At 42.1% G+C, this 23,113-nt stretch overlaps 1 protein-coding gene across 2 annotated transcripts in view; it reads right to left on the reverse strand.

Annotated features, from left to right (window-relative positions):
• Positions 1-23,113, reverse strand: part of BBS9 (Bardet-Biedl syndrome 9) — a 1,933,935-nt gene that overhangs the window by 1,447,821 nt on the left and 463,001 nt on the right. For both annotated transcript variants that reach the window (XM_085607489.1, XM_085607490.1), the window contains exon 7: positions 22,802-22,886. In XM_085607489.1, coding sequence (XP_085463615.1) covers positions 22,802-22,886 — 85 coding nt within the window. The remainder of the gene's footprint in view (positions 1-22,801; positions 22,887-23,113) is intronic.

The following is a 23,113-nucleotide window of genomic DNA, read 5'->3' on the forward strand; positions in this document are numbered from 1 at the left end:
ATTGTATATTGTATGTTGCTAATGGATTTTATTATGACTCTCTATATATTTTTTTATTTGTTTTGTTGCTATGCTTTTATGGATACGATGTTATCTGAATAAAGTGTCTTTGAACCTTGATAAGTGACAGGAGAGCGGATTGCAGGCCCATGTTCACCAGTTTATTCCATAATCTGCCCCTGGCTAGCAGGTCAAAAGCTGATGTTAAGTCCAAAAAAGCTAAATGTTTGACCGTGCTTTATTTATACACTTTGTGAGAAAATTCAAAACATGGTCTTCCGTGGAAAGCCCTTGTCTTATTCTGGCTTGGATTAGATTTAATATGTTCTGTTCTTCTATGCATTCTTCCACAGTGGCTATGAATAGTTAGAGGCATAATTTGCAGTCTATATCAGCAAATCTGAAGGATCTGCCTGGATAGCACCTGGATACCCTGTCGGGTGATTAGCCGCTCTTTATAAATTCTAATTGACTGGTCTGTAAGATTTTGGGTCATTCTTGAGGACCCTCTTGTAAAAGGAAATAATTATGCTGTTCAGCCATGAAACAGGGCAGGCCTGATAAACTGAGATATATACACAATAAGGAGCTATAGAGGGGAAAAAGAACCTAGGCCGCCCTCCTCTCAACCAATATCTATCAACAAAGGCCTAGGGCTTGGAAGGTAGAATGCTTTCTTCTTAGCTGTGGATTAAATCCTATTACTTTAGGTATGTGATACTCCCCACTATTTTGAAAAAGGGGTAGTCATCCACTAAGCTAGTCACCTACAATTTTAAAATGCGATTTTTTACCTGTGGCAATCCCCTGGACAAACCTCAAGGTGCATGAATACACATAGACTACACCAAGTGTTATTTCAAATACAATTAGTAAAAGAAATAAGAAAAAATGTGAAAGAGACGAGATGGCACCTCACGTGCGCAACACCAATTGAGCCTGCTGATTGGTACTCATCAGCTCTGCCCACTTTTATCATCATTGGTTACCATCACGTTCCAAAAAATAATAGTCAAGTAAGTGTCCAAAAATAAACCAAAGCTGTTAAGGTACGTGGTGAAGCAATCACATACCAAAAACGACTGAATAGTGAAAGTAAAAGGTTGAGGAGGATACACCCTCAATAGGTTCAAACTTTATTACTCCTTTGATGTGCACCCAAATCAACAATTAAAAAGGTTGCTTAATACGCATACCATTAAATAGTGCCAACATGTTTCATCGCCCAATCATTTTTTGGCGATTTCGTCAGGGCTGCTCCAGTCGCTTGGCACAAACACAGGACACTGTTAGAGTTTTCTCTCTTGGGGACTGCCAAAGGTAAAAGAGAATAAAAACACACACAACTTTCAGCTCATTCCACTAACCCTAATATATCTACAAGTCTCTGCATTTCATTTGAATATATCCATTACCCTCAGTGAGCCATGGCCTCGCGTACCAGCTCACTCCAATAGGTCTTGTGCGGGCTCCTTAAGTGAGTCCTCGCAGTGATGCCGCACTCAGCTGTAATGCGAATCTATAATGAAAATATTTTGATATATTCAAATCCCAATCATGTCTTGGATGTAAAAACACACACTCTTGTGTCAGATGTGAAAGCCAACTAAAAACCATGACCCCCTTATTTGATGTCTCTTTTTAAGGAGACCCAGCTGCATACTCGTCACTATTACAATTTCACCTTGGAGACCAAATACATGTTCTATATTCAAATTCGCTGTATTTTCTCCAATGGCACAAACCAGCACATACAGAACACACGGGGACTCTGCTTTTAGCGATGTCTCGGCTGCTTGTGAATCGCTGTTGGTCTCATATATATATATATACCGAGGTGGTAACCCTTACTTCTATTACCCTAAGTGTACCGTTGGACTCACTACAGCCTTCACCTTCCTATTGTTCATAAATGGAAGATAATTAGTTCAAACTAACACCATGGAGTCCTAACACCACCCGGAGTGCAGCCTCACGTCTCTGTCCCCACTCCCTCTCAGTAACGCCTCCTTACCACCCAAAGCCTCACGGAGCTCCTTCTCTCCGCCGGTCACACGTGGGCTCATCCCCAAGCTCCTTTTATACAGAAACCAGCTGCTCACTTGCGCGTCAATAATACGCGCCATCTTGGAATGGGGAGGTTCTTTATTTTCGATCTATTTGTAATTAATGAACAAATGCGCGTCTATTCGTAATTTTTGTATCAATGACGCCTGTTTATAAGAATAGTGTAAGAAGAACTTCACAGGTGGAATCATAAGTACCCTGATTATATATATACCCCCTTCGTTTTGAAGCATAACTTTGGGAGCCATCTTAGATAGGGTTTTGAGCGATGTTCTTAATTTTCGATCTAGTTGTAACTGATACACAACTAAGCATCTATTCATAATTTATTGTCTAAGTGACGCCTGTTTGTGAGAATCATGAAGGACCTCACAGGTGGAGTCATAGGTCTCCTGTTTACATATATCCAACTCCTGCATTGTGGAGCATAGCATTGGGCGCCATCTTAGATAGGGTTAGTATTCATCCTGGAATATACTCAAAATAGTACTATCCCCTTCAAGCGTTCTTATATCATTGATGTCATTTCAGAAAAAGTAGTGTGGGCACAGAAGTGGTTCATAATGGATTTATGTTCCTGCAGATTTCTATCCCAGTCTAATAACACTATGAGCGTCATCTCAGTGTGGGTATCAGGAAGATGGTGTCTATTTCAAAAGATAGTGTTTATTACGAAAGGCTCAGGTCTTATAGATACCTAATGATAGTTTTCCTTTTCTTTTTCGATGTGGTTCTATTTGTAGTATGATGGAAAGTTATCCTAGCCTATGAGTATATATTATGTTATAATCTACTTATATCCCCCATAGCCAAGTGGAGATGCGTTCCTATGTTGCACTGGGTTCATAGATAGAGCTAAATTGGGGGGTTATGTATACGACCCAAAATAACTGACCACAGGAGACAAGCATCATACCAAAGAAACTCTGTTACAGTTAGAGCCCACAATGTTCTTCAATTGCAGAATGTCCACAACCACTTTAGAATCTTGCCCTTCCCCACTCAATTTGGTCATTCAGTCCAAATTGGTCAGATTTCTCCTGAAAAATCCATTTGGCTTCTTTTGAGGCCAATATATCCTCAATATTTTGTGATGTGTCCATTATTCTCTCAAGGACTACCCATGTGAAGGCGTGTTTGGTTTCATGGCAGTGTTGAACAAGCTTGGTCGTAAGTTTACCGGCTCTGATCGTACTGAGATGCTCTTGCATTCTCACCTTTACCTTCCTTGTTGTGAGCCCTCAGTCGTTTTTGGTATGTGATTGCTTCACCACGTACCTTAACAGCTTTGGTTTATTTTTGGACACTTACTTGACTATTATTTTTTGGAACGTGATGGTAACCAATGATGATAAAAGTGGGCAGAGCTGATGAGTACCAATCAGCAGGCTCAATTGGTGTTGCGCACGTGAGGTGCCATCTCGTCTCTTTCACATTTTTTCTTATTTCTTTTACTAATTGTATTTGAAATAACACTTGGTGTAGTCTATGTGTATTCATGCACCTTGAGGTTTGTCCAGGGGATTGCCACAGGTAAAAAATCGCATTTTAAAATTGTAGGTGACTAGCTTAGTGGATGACTACCCCTTTTTCAAAATAGTGGGGAGTATCACATACCTAAAGTAATAGGATTTAATCCACAGCTAAGAAGAAAGCATTCTACCTTCCAAGCCTGATAAACTGAGATCCCTAAGACAAATAGTGCCAGTACTGATACCTGCCATTCCAGCTGATGTTTATGGACCACTGGTGGAATCATATTCAGTCCTGGCTTTTTGGTTTGTACAGTCACAGACTGCCTTCTTTACTTTCTCCTCCGTGAAGAAATATGCATATTTTTCTCTTATCCCACATTCTTCACCTGTACTCGTGTTCTTTGAAGAAGTTGATGGTACAATACTATTCTCTGTTTCACTGCTTACAAAGTTTGCTGTGTAAAAAACTTCTGTGAAGGAGATTATCCAGTTGTATTCGGTCATATTTGCCTCCAAAGTGTTCTTTGCAGCATCTTGTGCTGTCCCCATTTTTCTCCAGAAGGTTTGTGTGTCTTTATCCAGTGCAGCTTTTTCGAGGGCTTTAGGTTTCTACTGCACGGACTCTGATTTCTTTCTCTAAATCAAGTTTGTGTAAATCCTTCTAGCCATCTTGATTTTCTCTATGACTGCACAGGTTTGGACTAATCACTTAAGGAATTCCTATATTTGTTTGCAGTCCTCATCGAACCATGCTGCATCCTCATTGCAGAACACATACTTGACAGGTGATCAGTTCTCCAGTGAGTCATCTTTGGAAGCGTACACCGCTACCTACGTATGGGCAGAAGCTGCATTGAGTGCAAGTATTAGGTGTAATTTTTCCCCTATATAAGCTTATGAGTAACCTATTAAATGTTAGTGTTGTGCTTCTCACCAAGGTATTTGAAAGAGTCGCCAGGCACCACTAGCAAATAAAGCTCCTAGCTACAAGTTGCTAAATACGCCCTAAGCGTTTAGTTTTGAGGATTGCTGTTACTCTCAATTAGCATTGGTATAACCCTCAAAGTGTGGTTGTTAAGTGTAGTCTCTGTCAAAACATCTGTGTATAACTCCGAAGTTGAGGATTGTGCCTGGCTTTCTCACCATATGTCGTTATATAAACTGGATGTGAACATAATGCTTTCTTCCCTCTATATGTGTGTGCATGTGTTCCCTTGAAAGAAAGCATCCTGCATACCTTCACTGCATTGTGTGTGACACAGAATGTGACAACTGTGTTGCACTGCTCCCAGTATACCTATATATAACCCAATCATCACTATATCGGAACATGAGAATTTTGAGGTGGTCCACAGTTAACCAAAATGTAATATTGTACACATACCAGCAACTTCTGTTGCCCCTTGGGTGTGAGAAATGTTAATTCGAATTATGTAGAACTGTGTTGCTTTGATTGTCTTCTCTGCCATGATCTGTAACTAGAACCATGACATGGTTCTGGTTCTCTGGAAACAGGTCCATCTCAGTACCTGAGCACTGCTCCTTGTCCTGTATCTGACCTTCTGAATGGACTATAGTCTCTGTGCTGAATCTTTCTGGTACTCCGTCCTCAGCCACAAAGTGCTGCCTAATCGTTGTGCCAGTAAAGTATTTCTATCACTAAGTACCATTTTAATCTTATCCTATACATCTTTTTTCTCATGTTTTTGTTTTAAATATTTTATAGAATCATCGTAACTCCACTGAACCATTTTTATCATGACCTTTGGATTTAAACAACACTCAAGTATTTATACATCAGGTTGTTAGTTAAAAATGACTTCTCATTTACAAATTCCATCATGTTTACCCATTCTGTTTTGCATTACATGAAATATTGAGTGAAATATAAAAAAAAAACATTGTTATAAAAATATACAAATAAATTAGCTCAAGTACAACAATACTTGAAAGTCTGAGTTTATACAATACAACTTTAAATCTCGATATATTATGTTCCTTATACATGTATACCCTTTCTACGTTGTTATGTATCTATTTATTACTTTACTACTACTGTAGAAAAAAAAAACTTGACTCTCTTCAATGCACTACTCTGTCTCACCCTATAGCTCTCTCAATATATCCTCTACCTCCACTCTCTGACTCATCCCAAACTTCATTCTACTACTATGAACTCCAAAATAATCCTTTCTAGACTCTTCCCTCTTGTATCCCTCATTAGCTCACCCAAACTGTATCTTAATACTATGATCTCTCAAACAACCCTTTCTAAATTCTTTCCTCACGTATACCTCCTTTGATCCATGCCAAACATCATTTTACTAGTATGATCTACCTAATCCCTTTCTAGAGACTCTTCCCTTCCTTCCTTCCTCCATCTCTCTTTTTACTCATCCCAAACTTCATCTTACTACTATTATCTCCCAAATAACTCCTAGACTCTTCCCTTTTCTATTCTTTCATTATCCTATTCAATCTAACAAATAGACTTGCATGTCCACCCCTCAAATGAACACATATATCCCTATACTAATTCACCACTATCCTTTTTGGGTTCCGGAGTAGCATGCTACTCGCCAAAAATTGCTTTGAAGCCTCGTCAGGAGAAGTAAGCGTTATATAAATACAATTACAACATTGGCCCACTTTCTTTAAGCTACTTAAAAAGTTAACAGATTGTCGTAATTTGTCAATAAAGTTCCTTGGTGAGCCTATTTCGGTTGCATTTATGCAAGAAGTGCCATACAGTTGCGATGTGAGGTCTTCTGTTTCTCTCTCGATCAATTTTTAAAACTTGAATTTCAATACTTGATTCCACTGAACACTTAGGTAGTGAACTCCAGAAAGTTATTCAGCTGATGCACTTCCAAGGCCCAGTTTATTATGTTTCCTTTGATGCCTAAGCGTAGAGCACTGTGGTCGCTCTACAGCCGGCAGGTTAGTCTGCTTTTTTCCGTACTCATGCCAATCTGCTGTCATGTAATTGATTACTGCCAAGGCACCACTTGCATTGTAGGTCATAAGAATTACTAGCTGCGTCCAAACCTTCTCCCCTCCAAACAAATTTAAGACATTTTCCTCTTGTATCTTTTTCATCTAAGTTACAGTACAGGGAGGGGATGTTTAGTGTGTGTTTCAGTACAGGTGTTGGCTTGTAATCATGTCCCCATTCACCCATCATACTTTGTAAGTTGCCACACATAAGGATGAAAGGATTTGACATCGCTGTTTTTTTTAGGTCAAAGTGTACCAGGCTAGTGAGCTTGAGATCGCCCCTTTCCTTGCCCTGTAATCAGGCCTTTAAATCTTGTTCTTATCTGGTCACATTTGCTGTGCATTCTAAGACAGAGGTCAAATGTCAGACTCCGTCTTCCTGGGAGCTAGGTAATTACTTTACTTTCTCTGACTTCAAACTGAGAGGATTTATGTGACAATCATGCTGGCTACTGGGTGTGTGCTGTACAATGTTATATTTTTTTGCAGATATTTCAGAATATGGAAAGCACAAATGAAGCATATTTTTGGTAATTCTGAAGTGTGATGACATTTCCACACATTAGCGTTTGTGCGCTGTGTAATTTAAGCAGTGAAACTGTATGTCTGGGAATATGTAATGGCCATTTCAATTGAAGATGTGTTGTCTGTAATAGCAATGCGCTACCACACCATGCATACTCCACTTTACCCCATTCCACTCTACTCTGCACCGCTCCATAACATTGCACTCTGCTCTGCACCCCCCCAGGCTGTGCCACTCCACACTGCGTCACTGTACCCTACTCTGCACCCTCCACTCTACACCACTTAATTAGACGCCTCTCTACTCTACACCACTCGACTCTATGCTAATGCAGTCTACCACACACAAGTCTACAATACACCACTGTACTCTTCGCCACTGCACTCTACGCCACTCCACCCTAAGCCACTCAAATCTACTCTGCACTACTACACTCTATGACACTGCTCTTTGCCTCTACACTCTATGCCACTTTACTATACTCTAAAACAATCTTATGTATGCCCCTGCACTCTACATCATTTCACTCTATGCCACTGCAGTCTTCCCTGCACCACTCCACTCCACTCCACTGCACTATATGCCACTTTACTCTGCACCACAGTACTGTACGCCACTATACTCTACTCTGCAACACTTTACTCTATGCCACTGCACTCTAAACCCCTCTACTCTACACCATTGCACTCTGTCACTTTACTCTGCACCACTCGATGCCACTGTGCACTCTACACTAATGCACTCTATGCCCCTCTACTCTACACAACTGCACTCTACCCCAAGTGAGTCGCGGGGTGTGTTTGCGCCGTCTGCCAGTGGGAATGAGATTTGTTTTTACCGCTATAAGCGTGCTTCTATACTTTAACATTGAGGTTTCGAAGTCGTAGCCCTGCACTGACTGGATGGGAGGGGGGCCACGTCTCTAGATGTGATAGCCTCATTAACACTATTCACGTTCTCTGTGTTTTCATAGCGCATATTGAAATGTGCGTTATGGGTATCGAATATTGAACAATGAGTGCAGGTTGCTAAAAATTCGTATAATTTCGAATGTGCCGGTGCATATCATGCATCCGAATAAAAAGATGAAAGCACAATGAAGTGATCTAATAAGAGTGATTTAAAAAATCTTAGCAAGCGGATGCACTTATATCTGTGTTTTGTTTTCATTTGGTCGTTTTAGGTATATTATATTTCCAAACATCAATAAATGTTTGGTTCTGACTGTGGAACTATCTGATATAATCTCTGTGTGGATACAAGACTATTGCCCTAATGCTGCGATGAAATAAGTGCAGCAATACCACTTGGATACTCAGCGGCAGATAGAACATAGATGCCAAAAGCGATAGAAGGTAGGCCAGATATAATGTGTGGTTTGGCGATTCACTAGTGATGTTTGAAAGTACGTTGGTTAAACATGGTTGTTGCAAAGTCATCCTGTGCCCTGGGCACCCCCCAACTTTTTGCTGACAGGAACTGGTGGTAACTGACTCTGACTGACCCTGGGCTCTGCCTAACCAGGCCCAGTGCCAGTGCCAAGCTGAAAGGAACACATTAGATGTATATAATATGGCAGGGGATTGAAACTACCTAGAGGTCCCCAGTATCCTGGGGCATGGCAGTTTAGAGGCCAGCAGCTTTTCTGCACTTGCATGTGTGCTCTGCCGAAGCCTGGGGTCAGTTTAAAACCAGCCCTGGTTGCCAGGACTGCTTTTAAAAAGTAAAGAGCTGCTCAAATTCGACTTTGATGCTAGAAAGCCTGGTTAAGGAAGATCTGCAATATTTCTGCAGATTCAGAACCCCTAAAGTCTCCCTTAGTTGCACAGGGGGTGGGGGTCCTGTAGAGATTAGGGAAATACGTATAAAATATGTTTTTATAAGCCCTGGTGCTAGAAAACTGACCAAAGTCATTTTCCCAATTGCAAACCCCATGGCCCATAGGTTAACATGGTAGGAAGTTAAAGATTAATAAATATTGAAAGGAGACGACTAGCCGGACCATTCAAAGACTTCCCAGAATGGTAGTAGTAAATCCAACAATATTATATTGTTGAATTTCTCCTAAAGTGTACATACAAGAAGTTATAAGACTTTCTTGTTTGTAGTCCAAATTCAGCCTTCCAGTGGTCTGCCCTGATTGGTCAGAGTTAAGTGGATTAGCCAGGCTTCTTTGAAGAGGTGATAAAGAACCACTCTGCTGGGAGGGCAGTGTGCTGGTCTATAGGTATGCCAGGCCAGGAGGTGGAGTCGTAAACTATGCTCTTCAAAGGCAGAGGGGAGGCCTGGGTTTCAGTTTCACTTTGACACTCTTGACCCAGAGTCAGGGCTAGGCTTAAGGAAGGTATGTGCAGATGGTAGGGGGAGAGTCCATGGAAATAAGCCATCCCAGGGGGTGTGTTTAGCCAGCTCTTACCTCCTTGCTGGAAAATCAGCCATTATGGATTTGGAAGGAAGATGCACTCTGGGACAACATAATGCCACACTCTGCCGGATGTGGTCATAACAATGAGGAGTTACCCTGCTTTCATTGGTCAGAAGTGACCTGTGGCTTGACCCAGAGAATTTTGAATAAGTATCTGAGAGGGGCAAAGCCCTCCAGATCTGCTGCTTGAAACTTACTTGAAGCAAGACGTGCCCTGCTGCGAAGTTCTGCTGTGCAAAGACTTCTAAGGCCTGACCTCTGAAAACTGCGCCATCTGAAAACTGCAGCCCGGTGGATTACCTTGCTACAAAAGGACTAAGAAGTAGACTCCCTGCAGGCTACAGGTTAACAGAGCTCACCCGGACATCCCCACAAAGAATCCCCAGCCTGGAGAACCGGTGGATTTGAAAGGGTTTTGTTCAAGTGGATTGCGGAATTGAAGTTTCACACTTTCAAGGACCCTCTTGGAGATTCCAGAACCTTGGGCTGTGTGTTGGATACTTTGGGAACCGCAAGCAGAACTTCAGGAAGGAGTTCTAACTGGACCCGCCTGCTGGAGAAGGCGGTACTACACAGTGGTGAGACATTCTCCAGAACCGTTTCTAAAGGTGTGTGTGTCCCTGTCAGAGAAAACGAAATGACTAAAAGGGGCACTGTTGGTTTCTAAGCACTAGAAAGTGACTAATCTTTAAAAAATCATAACTCTGGTTCCCTACAGTGGATTTTTTTCGTTTTGGTGTCATTTAAAAGATAAAAAATATTACATATTTTTATAAATTGGTGTTGGATTTTTATTTTGTGTTGTGTCTTAATTATTTACTGAAATGGTGTTTTTGAATGCTTTACATACCTGTCTTTGAAGTTAAGCCTGTCTGCTCGCAGCCACGTTACCAAGGGTTGAGCATAGGAATAATTTTCTAAGACCTATGCTGGGTCCTATTATGTGTTGGTGGCCTTATTGCCAGTTGCAGACCGACATTTGCCCCTACCAATAACCCACCTTCCAACAATGGTGTTGACCTAAGTGGGTCTTTTTTCTCTTCTCCTTCTTTGGTTGTCATCTTGTGCTCATTGCCTATGGAGATTTGTGAGTACCATCTCAAGAGAAACAATCTTTTGACGTATAACTGTCATTGGATCTAATATAAGAAGTATCTACAATTGGTATGTCCCCCTTCATTGCTCAGTCTTTTTGCCTCAATTCTCTGTGGTGTATATATATTTATACCTTTTCACTTTTTCCGCTTGGTGTAACCGGACCTCAGAGAAATCGAATCCTTGTTTTCTGCTTCATTCGGAGTTTTTAGGATGAATATAAATACAATTGTATCATCCAACAAGACATGTACTTAAGTTTGTATGCCATAATTTTTGGTATCCCATGACGATGTATTGTTAATTGCAATACTATTTAGAATAATTGGAGAAATAGCTGTTTGTATTTTGTGATCTATGGATTATCAATCATTGTATAATGACATGACAATTGCAGGCACTAACCATTGGATATTAACCTTTTGGATTTAGTTCCCATAAGGTCAGATTCGGGTTAGGTTTGATAAATTTTCCGTAGATAAAGTTGATGTATGTGTTCAGATCAAATGAATTGGCTAGTAAGTTTTTTGGAGATGCATGTTTGCAATTTCGTGTTGTTGTACACATGCACACCAGGATATATGATGTATATATTTGAGCTTTTATACATGAAAGTATTTTGATGAGTATATTTTTATATGTTTTTTTGATTACAGCCCTGAAGAATTTCTGTCTAAGAACGAAACGCGTTGGCTGTGGCTTGTGACAGATTAAAATAGAAAAGAGATTCCTTTATTTTTTCAACACGAACTGAATATTTTGAATTGTATAAAAAATTGGGATAAGTGGTGCAGCGTTGATTTTGTTTTATTACAACACTCTACTCTGCAACACTGCACTCTCTGCCACTGATCTCTGCTCCACTCTTCTCTATGCTTCTGCACTCTACTCTGCACACCTCTACGCCACTTTAATCTACTGTGCCTTACTGCACTCTATAACACTGCACTTTACACCACTTGACTCTATGCCTCTCTACTCTACATCACATTACTCTATGCCAGTACACTCTACCCCACTCTACTATGCACCACAGCACCACTGTACTCTATGCCAATGCACTCTACACCAATGCACTCTACTCCGCACCCCTCTACTCTGTGCCAATGCATTGAAGGCCACTGCAGTCTACTCTGCACCACACAACTCTACAACACTCTACTGCACTCTCTGCCAATCCACTGTACGCCACTAAACTCTACGCCACTTTATCCTGCACCAATCCCCTCTAATCTATTCTGCACCACTGCACTCTATGCCACTCTACTCAACACCTCTGCAATCTACCCTGCACCACTCCACTCTACGACACTCCATTCTATGACACTCCACTTTACCACACTCCACCTTACCACACTCCACCTTACCACACTCCACTGTATGACACTCCACTGTACGACCCTCAACTGTACGACACTCTGATGCTCTGCTCTATTAAACTCTACTCCACTCTATGCCACCCAACTGTACAACACTCTACTCCACTCCATGCCACTCTACGACGCTCGACACAACTCCCTCTATGCCACTCTATGCCACTACACTCCATTCAACTCTACGGCACATTATTCCACTCTTCTCCCTCCATGACTCTCCACAACACTCTACACCATTCCATGACACTCCACCTAACTCGACTCTACGCCACTCCACACCACCCTTCGACCTCTATGCCACTCCATAACACCCCACTCTACTCCACTTTACAACACTCCACTTCCCTCACCTTTACCCCGTAACTTTTAGCCATGCTGAACAGCAGCCACGCTGGTGTACAACATGGCTAAAACATATTGGCAAAACCGAAAGCTCTTGCATAGGCTAGACCTATAGGCTTTTCCAATGCTTGTTTCCACTGCGTCTCCAATGGCGTCTAGAAGTTCGATATATCCCTCTTTCCTTCTCTGCTCGGCATTTACATTATTAACGCGCAGAATGGAGTGGTCGATCAGGGAGTGCTTTTGTAGCTGACTACTAGTCAGTCCGCCCCTACATTTGTGGTCTGAACCTTTCTAGGCATGGTGCTGTTCTACTTTAAGGACTCCTGGCACTAACTTGTCCTTTGTTTTGTAACTATATGCTTTGTCTGAGGTATATCTTATTTGCTGCCGCCTGAACGCTTATAGACCCGCCACAGTACTCTTCCAGTCTTACTCAGACTATGAGGCGGCAGTGGAGTGAGTGTCAGTTCGAGCTCAGCCTAATCTTTATAGTCGCGTCCCTTTCTTTTTGGGTCATCACATCTATGTCTCCTCATCAGTATGCGAGGAGCCGTCAAGTTTACGCAGGTTTTGGTGGATGTTGAATGGAATCATGATGTAGCTGTTCCTCTAGGGCACTCATTGGTGCTACTTTGATGATACTAAAGCACAGTCTGAGTCTGGTGCTCCATAATGCGCACTGGTACTCAGGTACGCTTGCAACACGCTTCAGACGTGAGATGTGTTCGGGGGGGCAAGTGTTGTGAATTCGCACTTGTATTGTCGCAGATGTCGCCAGCCATTTCAAGTCATCACAAGCTCTTGCAAGCCACAAATCCACAAAGGTATGATGGGTCAGCACATCAGAATACTTACCATGGCAGTAAAACACTGCGGAACCGTCTCAGGAGTGTGAAGCGCAAAAGAAATGCAACAATCAATACAAAACAATGCGGTTAAGAGAAAATACAGGCTCCATATTAGTGTTATTCCAACCACATAAGGGTCACATTTAGTCTGCATTGTATGAAACAGTACGATCTATTTTATCCGAAAGAACAAAAGGCCCATGACCTGATTAATAAAGGTAGGAGAGGGTGTTGATGTGACCATGTGTCACATGCTATCCTCCTCCATGTTCCTCACTTCACTTCCGCCTTAATATGGCCACAGAACTGGTTAGGGGCTGGCAATATCCTTGTAAAGCAGACGTTACTTTATTCCATATATTCTTACTCTTATAACCATTATTACTGGTCGTAGTATTATTGTGAGCAGCGTTCTTGCCATGCGTTCTATTAATACTTTAAAAAACAGATATAATTGTTTAATAATTCTATTACGTAAATGACGAGTAGTTGAGCGGGACTGTGGCTGGATCCCGAGCAGGGATGAGGCCTGTGGTGATATCGCAGGGGTGAGTGTTGGTAATGAAGCATCCTTCTCTCAACAGGCTAAATTGAATTCCAAGCACCATTACACAGGCTGTGTATACAAAACAGTGACCTTTCGCCCTCCGTGCTCAGGTCAGCGGCGCTGCTGAATGAAGCTGATGGTCCCAGAGTAAGAGTGAAACCGGGGAGGGCCTCTTAGGAAGGGAGCTGGGCCACCAGTAGCTAGACCAAAACAACCGGCCTTGGACGCCAGGCCGCTCCTCGGCTCCTGCTGCCTGCCGCGCAGATGGCGTTTAAGAGCAACACCAGTGTCAGTAGGAGAAAGTAGGCGGCAGGGACTTGTAAGAAACGCCCAGGGCGAACTGACATACACAGTGAGCCATCCACAACATATGGAGCTATATATTTTTAACATTTTGATTGTTTGTTCAAGAATGGCAGTGGTTCTGTGACCCTCACTTTCATATGTTTAACGTACAGCTGCTTTGAGGCAATTTGGGAAGAACTGTGCAATGCCAACGGGACTATTCAGGCTACTTCTGAGTGGCTACACATAATATTGCTTTATCCTGCACGTTTGCCGTGTTTGAGAGCAGTAATACTACCAAATGTAAGGCTACTCAATTGATCACCATTACTGGAATTCTAACTTGTGATCTGCAGTTTACAGCCCACACAAGCGGTGGTTGTTAACTCTCTGAACCATCTTGGCCACATGGTTTCCTTTAGAATATATAAGTCCCTCTTGTAACCTACCTCAGCCATAATCTGAAAAAAATAGAGAACATGGGGTGCCCTATCTAACTAGAGAAAAGTAGTGGTGACCTCATGGTGCAAGAGAGTAGTATACAACTTCTAGGAACTGAAGGATTGATGAAATATATAAAGTTATGTTTACAGTGTCTCTGTTACTCTCCTGCCCCAGGGGAGATCCCACCTCATCACAGGTGCCTCAGATTTTCCACCTACGGGATCACTAGGTGTGGGAACACTGGGTCCAATTTTACCTAAAGAAGTTGTTGAAAAGGAGCAGAAAAGAGGCCAACAGTCAGCCCAGAGTATCAATCAATGTGGTTTTTGACCTGGTAAAACCAAGCCCGCATGTTATTCCCAATTCTGCTCAACATCACTTGCAACTGTAGAAAGCCCTAAGTCTATTGATTCTAGCCTATTACTGACCTGTCCGCAGGGGCGGCTGGTGAACTTTGAAAGTGGCGGGGCACAGAATGTACCACATATTCAGTATGAACGTGAGTGTAGGCAACAAGCATACCCAGCTTGCCCTCTCTCGCCTATCAACTGGAAGGATCATGGAAACCTTTTTTAAAAATGGGCAAACGGTGCATTTTCTAGCACATGTTCCAGTGTAACAGGCCGATTTCTAGTTTTTGTCAAGAGACCCTGACCCTTCGGTGGTCACCAAGCACTGAGACATGGCAGAGTGCAAAGAGTAATAAGGGGAAAACATGGCGAAGAGAGGTCAGAGAGTAAGTTATGCAAAAAAAGAAGAGATCGGAGACAGGAAGAAAACAGCAGAGTGTGAGACATCAGTAAGAGAATGGCGAACTGGAGAGTGTCACAGAGAAGAAATTGAGGTGGAATACAGAAAACTGAAAGTAGGATGTAGTATATAGAAGTGAGGGCAGAATGTGTCACGTTAATAATAGTAGGACTCCAGGCAGGTAAGAAAGTTGGCAGTGGATAGAAGTGGCAGAAATTTGAGGGTTGGCGAATTGGGAGCCAAGGAGGAGACAAGTGGTGCATGGAGAAGAGGGTGAGAGGTATGAAGTCGGGGACAAGAGTACAGTAAGGGTAATAGTACATGGGTAAAGGAGAGAGGGCAGAGTGTCGTAGTAATAAGAGGGAGGACTAGAAGCTAGAAAGTGACAGAGCTTAAGGGGAGGAGGTGGTAAGATGGGAGGCACGGGGGAACGAGAGGAGCGACGAAACATGAAGTAGATTACAAAAGTTATTCTGCTGAAAAAAAGCATAGACAGTGAAAAGAGGTTAAGAGTGAAACAAATAGAGCGGAAGCACTGCGAGAAGTGTGGGAGAGGGCAAAGGGAGAAAGGAAAGCCAAGGGGAGAAGTTGTAGTGAGAAGGGGAGATACTGCCGTGTCTCTCCAAGTAATCAGTTTACACCACATTACAATCCAGAATCTGCCAACCCCACTGAGGCTTCTCCAGCACCATATCTGTTTATAGTTTCTTGTTTTGCTAGTCATTTTATATGAGAATCTTTTGATGCAATGCCTCTTATCTATATTTCCCCAAAAACAACTGTGAAAAATTTGGGTGGGAACAGCATCCGCAGCGTCAGCTGCACGTTTACCTTGGTCTTGTTCGAAAAATGTAACATAAGCAGACAATCCTAGAACCTGGTTTTATCGGCAGTATTGGGCTGACACGGGAAAAGTCTTCTCTTTTCCACGTTTGTCTTGTTTATCACGCAAGAAACATGCACCCCCCCACCTTTAAAAATACATCTGTGTCTTGCCCTGGATGTAAGCGAAACAGGGAAGATAGTACCATTTAGCTGTCCCCTGGGATCCGCTCAATGCAAATTATTTGACCTTGTAAGTAATCTGCAGCAAGCTTTCATTTTCTAGAAAGCATAAAAATAAATACCGATCATGATTTGACTTAGTTTAAATAAAGAGTTGGTGAAGAAGTACAACAGTGATCCATATGTAATTGTAGAAGAGTTTCTTTATTAAAGTAGTTCAGGATACATAGAAACGTCCCATCCATAAGGAGTCCAGCGAGCAACAGACTCGATTGAGTTCTGGTACAAACAGCACGCTAACATGTTCACATTATAAGAACCTACAAGGTTGCTACAGGATACCACACATCTTCCCCCAAACAAACATTTAAGATTGTATATTACAGACAAGGGGCCAACACCCTATAACAGAACAATACACTATATCATATAATAATAATAAACAAGAATAATTGTAAATCTGTGCACCAAATAACATAAAATCAAGATTCACTTTAGTCCATGGCATAATTGCGCAAAGCTTTAGGAGCTTTACATTTGCGTGTGCTTCTTTGCAAGGGTGACTGTAAATCTGAGCTTTCCGCAAGTGACTCTCTTGGTTTGTACCCCTGGGCGAATCACCACAATCCTACCAAGATTCCAGATGCGACTATCATCAAGTTTGACGGCATTCTGAAACAATTGTACTATCTTGAAAGCTGGAGAATACCTAGAAGCTAAAAAGTTCTGTGGGTATCTCACTCTCACACTGTCACCCACCTGTACATCAGTTTTTGAAGTAGAATGTCTTACGTCAAAATTGTTCTTCCACTTGATGACCTTTAAGTCTTGTGCAACTCTCCACGATTCTGCCCTAGAATCATCAACACTCTTCTCCTTATCTCTCATCCAAGACTGACACATAAGTGTGTTGGGCCTTCTGCCCCTGAACAATTCAAAGGGCATTTTCCCTGTGACCGAGTGAGGTGTCAGTCGATATACCTTCACCCTCTCCAAAATCTCAATTTTCCAATCCTTGCACTGAGACTTTGCAATTTGGATAGATTCCTTTAGCACTCTATTGAATCTCTCCACCACGCCAATAGTCTCAGGATAATAAAGAGAGCAACGCTTGTGTTTGATCCCTCTCTTCAGCAAAAATTCTTCCATCTCTTTTAAGACCAGTTGAACACTGTTGTCCATTAACAAGCACTCAAGTAGTCTCTCTCTGCTGAAAACACCATCTATAATCTTTATGACATCCTTTGTCTCGATGCTCTGTGTAACCTGCATCTCCGGCCACCTAGAGAACATATCCATCAAAACAATAACGTATGACTGACTTGTTCTGCAGGTGAACGGCCCCATTATGTCTAGTGCCACTTCCTGTCAACTCCTTTTGGGAACTTCTCTTATTACCATAGGTTGCACTCTGGTCTTGCACACTTCATCACACACATGGCATTCCATGCAATCTCTCACCACATGCTCTACTTGGACATCTATACCCAGCCACCTGAAATGTAACCTGATTCTCTCCTAGGTTTTCGATATACCTTGGTGACCTTGGTGTCCTAACTGGATTATTTTCGTTCTGACTGATACTGGGGAATGAGCTTAGTACCTCTCCGAAGCATGCCCCCACTCACAGACAACTCATTCCACACATTACAGTATTTGCGAAGTACGTCATTTACGTCTTTTACCCCACAGTCACCATTTTACAAACGTCACAAATTTCGACATCAGACTTCATTAAAGTCCTCCATTCATCTTCACTGACAGCCTCCTCCGTGACTTCACAGACCTTATAGTTATCATCAGCTCACGACTTCTCATGGTCATTGATCCCGGTACCAGACTGGCCAGTAACCAGGCGAGAAACAAAAAAAAACTCACTGCAGTGGATACCAAGTTCATAGCCTTCTTTCATCCAGTTCATCCATCTGTAACGTGTAGCAGAATTGGTTGCTGTCCAATTTGCCTGAAACACAGATCGCCAAGTCACGCCGCGTTTCACTGTGCCGAAAGAAGCAATGCATGCACACAAGTCGGACATTGTCAGGAGAACCAGGAAATAGGTTGTGCCTGACTTCAAGATTTGCTGTGCCGTGACTAACGTAGGACGCGACATCCAGCGTCAGACGCTCTTCTTTTTGGAGTAAACACAGAGTTCGGACGTGCGTGCGCTGCTGGGTCCTTGTGATGCGGCGATAAACGCTCTTGACTGCATGCACTCGCGGCCCACAGTAAGTAGTGTTAAATCTAAACAGGAGCCCAAACAAACATGTTCTTCCAGAATTACAGAGCAAAGCACTCTGGGCCTCATAAATACGAAGACATGTACCTTGTAAGGACACGTAGCTCTAAGTATATATTGGGATGTTTCATAAAGTCCGTAACAGCTTCTTCTCTCTACAAGTGTAAGATGGGGGTCCTTGTTCAAAATCCTCCAGCTCGTCGCCAGTGTGAAGAAGCACAAAGGTGATCCATATGTAATTGTAGAAGAGTTTCTTTATTAGAGTAGTTCAGGATAGTTCAGGATAAATAGAAACGTCCCATCCATTAGGAGTCCATCGAGCAACTGACGCGATGGAGTTCTGGTAAGAACAGCACTCTAACATGTTAACATTATAAGAATCTACAAGGTTGCTACAGGATACCACAGGATTTTCCTTCAGTGAAGCACCAAGAGAGCTGCGGACCACATTGATGACGCACACAAAAACAGGAACTGATGTCAGGTCACAGATTGGAGCTTATTATATGCTGGTGTCATCAAGTCTGGTGGGCTTAGTCATGGTTGAAGCCACATTGTGCAAACTGGATGTCCAGGAGTGGTACTGCTAATAAAAACGTTTTTCGAAGCAGTTGGGCACAAGTGGGTATTCCTAAATTGAGGAATTGGAATAAAGATGTATCCATCAGAAAAAGGTTTATCCGGACCTCTTGGCCACATAGGATGAAGCATCAAGAGTACTGTGATTGCTAAATGCTCACATAACTATCCTACAGATATCTCCAAATGGAAACAGCTGTGGAGAATGCCACTGACTGTGCCTTGACCGTTAGGCATGGCGCTGTTTTAACCATAAGAAGACAGATCAGGAGTACAACCTTTTCTATAGCAAGAGCAACTCCTGCTACTTCTGATCAAAGAAAATCATCCAGAGCAACTAAAACGCTTAACAGTGATGCAATAGTGACCACATCAGTCAAGATTACATTAGTGGCCACCCCATGCAGGCTGCGTAGTAGTATCCAGGCAGGAGTTACCAAAAGTTTTACAAATATGAAATGTCTCTAAATGAATAACTGAATCCCAGTCACAGCAGCAGGTGCCATTTGGCACCACAAGATTACCTTTACATTTAGGTCTCCCAGGCCTAGCATTCGTTGCCATTCTATATGCCTTACACATTCTGGGCATGAAATTATTTTGTCCCCAACAACATCAGTTTATGAGTTTTTGAAAATCTGCACATTTCACTATCAAAAACAGGCTTTTTACTTATGGGGAACCTGTTTAATTAAAAAAACACACTGTATCTGCCCAAAATACCGGTTTTCATTCATGCTAAATATGCATGTGGCACCCAAACAACAGTTTAATTTTCATCAAGGACTCACACATGCAACTGTCTCAGATGGACAAAATCTGCTCGTATGCCCCAGAGCTGCCATCACATGGCGGGTGGTCATGATTATGTCAGGCATGTATGGTACATGCTAGAATGGCCTGCATAAGGAGTAAGGGAAGAGATTGTGAAATGTACTCCCCATACTGCAACACTTTCCCAGGTGTCAATGTAATTTGTGCAGGCAGACACAAAATCAAATTAGTAACTCTTTGGATTTGATTCTACAGACCACATGGAAACAAAGAGCGCTCACTACTTGTAATAATACTACGGAGGTAAGTATATTGAAGCACTTGCTGTTGTCAAATGTTATATGTCGGAATGACAACTACACAAGTGAAAATCAGGATATAAGAACTTCGAGTGCAATAAGACGGTGGATCTTGATGGCCACATTGGTAATCTATTTTAAAGAGAAAAGCCATACTGCAGACTGTTTTAATAGATAGTGGTACAAAAGGTGAAATATGCAAGAACCCCACCTCTGATTAGAACAAATGATTTTTAGATTACATACCGATTTGGAGGTATGAAATGATTCAGATGAATTGTTGAGCTTGGTACCATATCTATGAAAAATGAAAGTGACTCACTTTTCATGCCTCACCTTTAACGCGGGTATTTAACGAGTGCACCCCATTTCTAAACCCGTGTTTATGAATTCTTATTCAAAGTACGGTGATTTAATATACTGTTTCTCCACCACATGGTAGTGCACCCTCGATTGTCAAATGAAACATTTGTAGCAGCTTTTTTATTTTTAAATTACAGCATACATGGATGGTGTGAAATAAATACATTGTCACTGCTCAAACATAGGGTTTGTTGACAAAATATTTGGCCTTAGCTTTGCATGGTAGAGGATTAATATGATAGTATGATACAAATGAGGTTAGCCATCAGGATTCATATTTAGCAAACATGCTGGCTGCAGCGTGCACCGCGTTAATAATGATGTAACGATGGAACGCCTACACATTTCTATCAGCGTAGAAAGGTTTTTTTCTCCATCTCCGAACATGAAAATGGTAAGTAGCTGGAAAGAAGACAATAGGAAACAGGACACACAGCTTTGCTGATGGTGCGTAATGACGGAAGAAGGGTGCGCTGACGTAACAGCACCATACAAGGTCGTTACTTGCGTTATACAAACAGGTGACAGGAAACAGGACCCAACGCTTTGTTGATGCTGCGTTATGACAAAAGAAGGATGCGCCGACGTAGCAAGTAAAACTTGCTTTTTCAAGTGTACCTTTCAGGCACTTATATGTTCATAGCAGAAGATATAATTCAGCATCTTGACACCCCCATCACCCTCCTCCCTGGCCTGCGTGATAGAAGGTATATAACTTCTGGGGTAATTTATGGCTATAGATAAGCCTTGAACTATGTGCTTCTGGCCGGTTTATTGATATTTTACGAGTTCGTCATCAAAAACGGCTGTGAATGGCATTCATGGGTTCTTAAGTCACTGCCTACCAACCGAAGCCCAATTGGGAATGTCTGCGTATGTTTTTTCAACATGTATTTATATACCAAATATGGTTATTAAAAAAAGTCATGTTAGCATATATTTGAAAACACAAGAACAGTAAAGATTCAGCAAATTAGACTAAGGTGATTTAATTAGTTGATAAAATCATGTTTTCAATTTTACTATAACATCGAAATGTGTTGTCTCTGCCCTCTGATGTTGTCAATAATGTTTTTGTATTTTTAGCTAAAATAAAAATGTGTCTTCACTTTGACTGTCGGTGACAAATTCTTTGTATTACAACTACTCTCAAAGTGCTGGTGCCTGATCTTTGAGGGCACTGTGTATGTATGTGGTATATATGCGTTTCCCAGACAGTCGAAACAATATTTGAAATATACCTTGCACAAACGCCTGCAAACGTATTTGAATATAATTGAAATTCAGGCAAAGAGCAACTGTGAGTGAGCAGGCAAGGCAATAGAAGTTTTACTAATTTTCTTAATTTACTTTTACCAAAAACCATCTGAAAATCATTATCTCCGAGCCTTAAACCATGGTGGGGTGTAGAAAGAGACAGCGGCTGATGAAAGACGGTGAATTAAACCATTGTGTCTTGAACCGGTTGCTGGGTAGCAATTTGCATATTATCAGGGGTGGCTCCTCCACTAGGGCGGAGGAGCGTCGCCCCACTGCTTTCTCGCAGTGCGATATGTAGAAACATAAAATGGTAATAACAACCATTTTATGTTTCTGCTTCTCACACTGCGAGAAAGCAGAAGGGTTTGGTTGCGGGTGGGCGGGCTGCTCTTCAAGCAGGGCTGGGCAGGGGAGTCGTGGTGTGCCCAGTCCTGAGTGCGCATGACTTGTTTGGTCAGCCCTCTGGGGTCGACCAAACCAGTCATGGGCACTCTGCCCTTCTCCATGCAGGCTGCAATGCAGCCTTCATGGAGAACATGACCGGGCCATTAGCCCCTGGCTGGGCGGCGTCCCGACCAATCACAATGCTGCTTGCAGCGTTGTGATTGGCTTAGGGGTGGGAGCCTGGCTGCCTGCTTCCTGTTCCTGCCTGAGGCAGGAGAGGAGCAGAGACGACACGGGGCCCGGCAGGAAGGTAAGTTTTAATTTTTTTAAATTATTAAATTAACCCCCCCCCCGCTTCCCGCGAGACACCAGTGTCCCCACCCGCGAGTCAAGCCGGCCGCGACTGCATATTATTATTCATAAATGAGGAATCATTCGTTTCTCTAGTTACTGCAGTAAATAATTGCCACTGCTGCTTTGATTCAATATAGTTATTGGAACTGTATAGCACAAAAAGAAACGACTGACATTGATGCTGAAATGCTTTCTACTTCATGCTGCACTAGGGTTCCTGGCATAAATCTCAAAAACGACAACAACGAATATGAAGTTTAGTATCTCATTCCAGGAAGTGATAGAAAATGTGTAGTTTTGTAAATAAATATTTTACACATTTTAAAATTTTGCTAGGTGCAAAAAAAGGCTAAGAAGCACTCACCACTAGCCTCTTTCCAGAGCCAAGTTTTTGTTGCTCTACCTCCCGCCGCGTATCAGCATCCGCAGCAACAGCCAGGACTTGGTACCTGTTAAATAAAACCAGCTAGTGAGAAATTCATGGTGCACATGTATTTACACCCTGCGTACCATCTTCTTCGATATACCACAACTCCGTTAAATAGGGAGAGAACATGTATCACCAAATTCAATGGAAGACGCAGAGAAGGCAATTGAGTGACTGTGTCTGTCTTTAAATTCTGTGACGCAACTACCCGAAAACTACCAAATGAGATATCATTTTTGTTTTTTAAAG

This window comes from Triturus cristatus, chromosome 5_2 (genome assembly GCF_964204655.1).
Source record: "Triturus cristatus chromosome 5_2, aTriCri1.1, whole genome shotgun sequence".
NCBI classification, from domain to species: domain Eukaryota; kingdom Metazoa; phylum Chordata; class Amphibia; order Caudata; family Salamandridae; genus Triturus; species Triturus cristatus.